Source organism: Loxodonta africana, chromosome 7, assembly GCF_030014295.1.
Source record: "Loxodonta africana isolate mLoxAfr1 chromosome 7, mLoxAfr1.hap2, whole genome shotgun sequence".
Lineage (NCBI taxonomy): Eukaryota > Metazoa > Chordata > Mammalia > Proboscidea > Elephantidae > Loxodonta > Loxodonta africana.
Window position 1 is genome coordinate 20930705 of NC_087348.1, and position 6702 is coordinate 20937406.

Sequence of the window (6702 nt, forward strand, 5' to 3'; positions counted from 1 at the left end):
AGCCTATCCGAACAAGGTAAATACATTATTCAGTTTAGAGATTTCTTCATACTGAAAAACTAATTTATAATAATGGTAATAGATATGGAATCCCTGATATCCCAACTCTGCCAGTGAATTCAATGTCATCTCGATAACTTAAGAAATCTCCCACACATAATAACTGTCACAATCTAATTTTCCCCTAGGAAAATTATTAAAGATAAAATGTACTCTCTTAAAATTATTAGAATAATCATTTATCCAACAAACATAAGCTGTCTAGGTCTCAAATTTTGCCATATGTCAGCATTTCCTTTGTGAGTGTCGCATTTAGGATTGACTGGCAATGCTGCTCATGCCCTGACGCACCTTGCGTTCTCATGAGTGACACTGTAGTCGGTAAAATTGCCTCAGTTTGAAATGTTAGTAGGTCTTATTTTTTCTTTTTTAAGGATGGGGGAGGCTCAGTCATATGTCAATGACAGTATTGGTAAGAAAGAGTACATTGGCAAAGCAGAATTTCTGGATGCTCCTTAGGAAGTTAAAGTCAGAGAATTACTAAACTAGGTGGTATTATAGAATATTTTGGGTTTCACAGTCCCAAGATGGTATTTTGAGCTGTATTTGAATTACGTGGAGGTTACTATAGACTGGCAATTCTCAAACTATTTGCCATCAAGTTGACCAGATCAGTAATTAGATTGTAGGGAAGAGAGCTGGGCTTTTCACTGTCAGAAAAAGATGTTGAAGATAAGCAACGGAGAAAACTAGAATAAACACTGTGATGCTGGGTTAAAGTTGGAGATAACGATATGCACTCAAATTCATGACATAGAAAAATAGATACAGAAATACAGAATTGTGTATTTAAATATCTTAGTATACATACAATAAATTCTTGGTTATGTTGGCTGAAAGGAGTTAGAAATGTTGGCATTTCAATACCAATAAACACATCTAACATCCAGATCTTAGTTTCTAAATACTATTTTTCAATAAAAGGAGCCAAGGCTTTTTGAAGAATTAAGTGGTGAAGCACTCAACTACTAGCTGAAAGGCTGGTGGTTCAGACCCACCCAGAGGTGCCCTGGAAGATAGTCCTGGAGCTCTGCTTCTGAAAGGGCACAGGCTTGAAAACCCTGTGACAGCAGCTCTACTCCACACACGAGGGGTAGACATGAGTCAGGGCTGACTTGGAAACTAACGCCAACAACATGTGGGCATGGCAGAGGAACCAACCCGAAAAGATTTGCAGGGTCATCTACCTGGCCTCACGCTGTGGTATATCATGAGAACTGCCCGAATTCTCCAGTATTTGCATCTAAAAAAAAAAAGAAGAAGAAGAAGAGTAACTTTGTGCCCTCCCATTCTACTTTTTGGAGACATTTCATTGAAATAGTCAAAGTCAGACACATTTGGTCAATGAGTCGGAAAAGTTTTTCTCATGAATGAATTTATACTCAGGAAGGACACAACCCATTTGCAGAAGAACCATTAATGAAGTTTGAGCATAAATCCTACCAATATATATTTTTTCTATTTTAATATTTGTTTGAAATTCACAAATTATTGGTTTGATTAGATAGCTTTCTACATGTTCCGCATTTTCACTTTTTGTATATATATTTTTAATAACATGCTTTTAAAGATTTTTTCCTGTTAAACAAATGCTTTTATACTCACTTTCTGTCTTGGTTGTTGTGACATCAGACTTTGTGCTGATATTGTTTTCTCCTTTATACTGTTGAGTACCCATAGATGGAATACACTTCCTGAGGTATTTCCATTGAGCAAGAGTTTGACCCCGCATTTGCATTCTGGATTTGAGATCCGAAAGGAATCTATTCTCTTGAAAAGAATAGCTGCAGCACAATGAATGTGTCAGGCTGACAAGACAAGCAATTATGAATTCAATAACATTAATATTAAGTTTTTGATGAATAGAACCTACATGCTACAGGAGAAAACAGAGAACCACTAAAATGGAGCAGGACCGGGCAGTGTTTCCTTCTGTTGTGCATGGGGTCACTATGAGTCGGAACTGACCAGACGGCGCCTAACGACTACAAACAGAAGATACTATACATCTAACATAAATCAGGAAATATATATCCTTTTTGTGGGATATAGTGTCACCACCTTTTTAAAATCCAAAACCAGGGGTGTAAGGGCTCTAAACTTCTGAACTTTTTTTTTTTTTTTTATGCCGAGGTCTGCCAGTTCCTAGTTATGTAATTATCAGGCCATTTGAGAGATGAGGGAATTGCTGTAATTCTTTTTTTTTTTTTTCTTTTTTAGTGTGCTTTACCTGAAAGTTTGCAAACCGAGTCAGTCTCTCATATAAAAATTTACATACACCTTGCGATATTCTCCCAGTTGTTCTCCCTCTAAAGAGACAGCACACTCCTTCCCTCCACTCTCTGTTTTCGTGTCTATTTGGCCAGCTTCTCACCCCCTCTGCCCTCTCATCTCTTTTCCAAACAGGAGCTGCCCACATGGTCTCATGCATATACTTGATCCAAGATGCTCATTCTTCACCAGTATCATTTTCTATCCCATTAAAAAAAAAAAAAAAAAAAAAATTTCCAGTCTAATTCCTATCTGAAGTGTTGGCTTTGGGAATGGTTCCTGTCTTGGACTAACTGAAGGTCTGGGGACCATGACCTCTGGGGCCCCTCTAGTCTCAGTCAGACCATTAAGTCTGGTCTTTTTACAAGAATTTGGGGTCTGCATCCCACTGCTCTCCTGCTCCCTCAGGGCTTCTCTATTGTGTTCCCAGTCAGGGCAGTCATTGGTTATAGCCGTGAACCATCTAGTTCAGGTCTCAGGCTGATGTAGTTCTCTGGTTTATGCGGCACTTTCTGTCTCTTGGGCTCACAATTACTTTGTGCCTTTGGTGTTATTCATTCTCCTTTGCTCCAGATGGGTTGAGACTAGTTGATGCATCTAATATGGCCACTTGCTAGCATTTAAGAACTCAGACACCACCCTCCAAAGTGGGTTGCAGAATGTTTTCTTAATAGATTTTATTATGCCAGTTGACTTATATGTACCCTGAAACCATGGTCCCTAAACCCCCTCCCTCCCCTGCTAAGCTGGCCTCTGAAGCATTCACTTTATTCAGGAAACTTCTTTACTTTTGGTTTAGTCCAGGTGTGCTGACCTCTCCTATATTGTGTGTTATCTTTCCCTTCACCTAAAATAGTTCTTATCTACTGTCTAATTAGTGAAAACCCCTCTCCCTTCCTCCCTCCCCACTGTCGTAACCCTCAAAGAATATTTTCTTCTCTGTTTAAACTATTTTTTGACTTCTTATAATAGTGGTCTCATACAATATTTGTCCTTTGCAACTGACTAATTTCACTCAGCATAATGCCTTTCAGATTCTTCCATGTTATGAAATGTTTCACGAATTCATCATTGTTCTTTATCGATGCACAGTATTCCATTGTGTGAATATACCGTAATTTATTTATCCATTCATCCATTGATGGGCACCTTGGTTGCTTCCATCCTTTTGCTATTGTAAACAATGCTGCAATGAACATGAGTGTGCATATATCTATTTGTGTAAAGGCTCTTATTTCTCTAGGATGTATTCCAAGGAGAGGGATTGCTGGGTCATATGGTACTTCTATTTCTAGCTTTTTAAGGAAGGGCCAAATTAATTTCCAAAGTGGTTGTGTACCATTTTGTATTTTCACCAGCAGTGTATAAATGTTCCAGTCTCTCCACAACTTCTTCAACGTTTATTATTTTGTGTTTTTTGGATTAATGCCAGCCTTGTTGGAGTGAGATGGAATCTCATTGTAGTTTTGATTTGCATTTCTCTAATGGCTAAAGATTGTGAGCATTTCCTCATGTATCTGTTAGCTACCTGAATGTCTTCTTTTTTTTATCAGTGCAAAATTTTTTTATTTTTTCTTTGTCACCCCCCCCTTTACAATATCTGAAATGTTACTTCATCCACAGTATTTTGTTTTACCATCTGTTATCAGTCATGTAAAATCTGAGAGAAAAAAGTAATTAACTTAAAATCTCAGCCCCCTGCCCACTGCTACAGCAAATTTAGTATAAGTCTACAGCATTCACTTACTTTAGCTGGTTCTGATACTGAGGTGTATTTTCTTATTTGAGCATCAACGCCTAAAGACTTGGCTAATTGTACAGCATTTGAATCATCACTGATAAGTGTCCCAAGAGGCACAAGAAGTCTAAATGTGGCTTCTAGGTCTTGTACAACTTCCAAGACCGTGCTAATTACTGACAAGCATTGAGCTTTCCCTTCAATGTTATGGTCTTTATGAAAACAAACAGAGTAGTTCAGGGTCAGTGTGGCCAGAGCAGTGTGAATGTTCTTATTGCTCCCTGATTTCAGTTCTATTGCCTGGGACATTAGTGATTCCCTCTGCAACATCATCAGCTTTTGTCCTGCCTGGCCAATGAGACAATTGCAAAAAGTCCTGAGGGCAAGCAGCTGGTTTGCTGGCTTTCCTTTAGAGTTCAGAAGATTGAGAAGATGACTGATGAACAGAGCCCCTCCCTTTTCATTGCAGAAGTTCTCATTCACCCTGGGATGTTTAATGGACAACCGAAGAATATCAAGGGCAGGAAAGACAATATCTTCAGGCCAGTTAGTAGCTTTCCACAAAATCTGAAGTTGCTGGGCTGTGGGTTTCTCTGAAGAATTATTACATATTAGAGACAGTATCTTTTCAAGAAGTATCAAGTCATCCTCAGTTAACTTCTTCTCTTCAGGTGTGGTTCCATTAAGTTCCTTCAGTTTACCTAATATTTGTGTAGGGTTAGCTTGGTCAAAAGTGACAGCCTCTTTTTTGGGGAAGTAAATATTCACTATTTTAGATGTAGCTGATCGGTAGGCACTATTCCCGGTAAACCGATCAACTCCAGCCACAGGAGTTCCCATACTTGTGAAACCTGGCACATAACGACCAGCACCTGTGAAAGGATCTGCTGCAGGCAGAGCATTAGAAGGCCCCGATGAAGAGCCCGGAACATACCGACCATCACCTGTGAACGGATCTGAAAAACTGGTGTTTCTAAGGCCCAACACTTGACCTTTTGTGTTATCAATAATAAACTTAGCCACTTGTATCCAAAAACATGGGATTCAAATCATTCTTCTGCAAGAAGTTGTATGCAGTTAACCAGGGATCATCACTGGTATTATATGGCAACTTATATGATGGTCCACCTTCATTGACATCAATTGAGAAAACATAATCAAATTCTTTCCCTTCATATAAAACTTTTCCAGATGTTTGCTGATTAGCACCAGATAAGCCAACAACATCACCAATTTTCATCCATCTTCCTTCACTAACACTCTACTGATAGGCTTCGACTTTCTCTCCATCTCTGATTAGACGAGTCTGTCCATCTCTAGTACCAGGTTCATTCGGATGTTGCCTCCCAGGGAGTTGCTCAGCATTAATGTCCCCTAGGTCACCAGTTTTGGAATCAATGGTTGCCTGAGAGAGTTCTTTTTCAAAAGCCTTGATTTCCTCAGCACTTGCTGTCCAATCCTCTGATTCTGTAAAAACTTTAATGATACCATCACTCGCACCAACCACAATATCACCATTGTCTAGCACACAGCAGCACCATATAGACTGAGCCGGAAGCTGGATTGTTTGAGCACATTCCCCATGTTTCCAGGTTCTTAGAGATCTGTCTTCTACTGTTGTCACAAAATCTTTACAATTGGGAAAGACAGATATGCTATAAATATAGTTGGTATGGTCATAATATACTTCAAGACACTTGCCAGTGATTTGCCACCTTCTCTCTCTTTTTTTTTTTTTTTTTTAATTACTGGCATCATTTGCACAGGAAAGAAATTCTGTTTCACTTAAAACTGCCAAACCTTACACAGTCTTCATGCCCCATAAAATTCCTCTCACGTCTTCCAGCCTTCCACAGTTTAATAGTCTTGTCTGCTGATCCAGTCAACATCAATCCCTGTACAGGTAATATCTTTACTGCCCATACTGCAGCTGTATGAGCCTGTAAGGTCATCATGCATTTGTCATTCAGCCAGACTTTAGCAGTGGTGTCCCATGACCCACTAAGTAATGTCCCAAATTTTCCAGAAGAAAGACTACAAACAGTGTTTTTGTGACCTTTTAGTATATAAAGTGGCGCTGGACTGTCCAGTGAGAAAACGCAGATATTGTGGTCATTTCCTCCAGTGGCGATTAGTCCACGAGGGTAGATGTCACTTGATGGTATGATGCACACACAAGATACAAAATTGGGGTGGCCACTCATACAGTGCATTTCTGTAAAGCCCCTGCGGTCTCGGGACACAGACACAAAAGCCCCCGGCGGATAGAGACAGCTCACTAGGCCCGGTAGGTCCAGCTCGTGGCCCGGGAGCGAGCAGCTCAGCCGGTACTTGGCGGCGCCGCTTGCCATGGCCCGCGTCAGTCCGGCGCTGCGGGACCCGGACACCGCGCGAGGTCTGTCCGCAGGGGACGCGAGGCGTTCGCCAGGCCGCGGTACTGACGGGATCTGCAGGTGAAGGGCGCCGGGAGATCGGAAGAACCCGAAACCGGTGCGGAAGGGTGGCCGGGAAGGGGCGCGCCAAGCCGGACGAGTGCTGAATGTCTTCTTCAGTGACTGTCTGTTCATATCTTTTCCCCATTTTTTATTTGGGTTATTTTGGCGAAGTCTTTGGATGAGCATAGGTGTTTGATT

The 6702-nt window shown here is 40.7% G+C and overlaps 1 protein-coding gene across 1 annotated transcript; it reads right to left on the bottom strand.

Moving 5' to 3' along the window:
* Nucleotides 1-3555: 3555 nt before the first annotated feature.
* Nucleotides 3556-6420, bottom strand: LOC135231641 (phospholipase A-2-activating protein-like). Its single transcript, XM_064288050.1, is given in 3 exon segments — nucleotides 3556-5095; nucleotides 5097-5871; nucleotides 5873-6420. Coding segments are annotated over 3 exon segments (2379 nt in total). The 3' UTR covers nucleotides 3556-4039.
* Nucleotides 6421-6702: the final 282 nt, after the last annotated feature.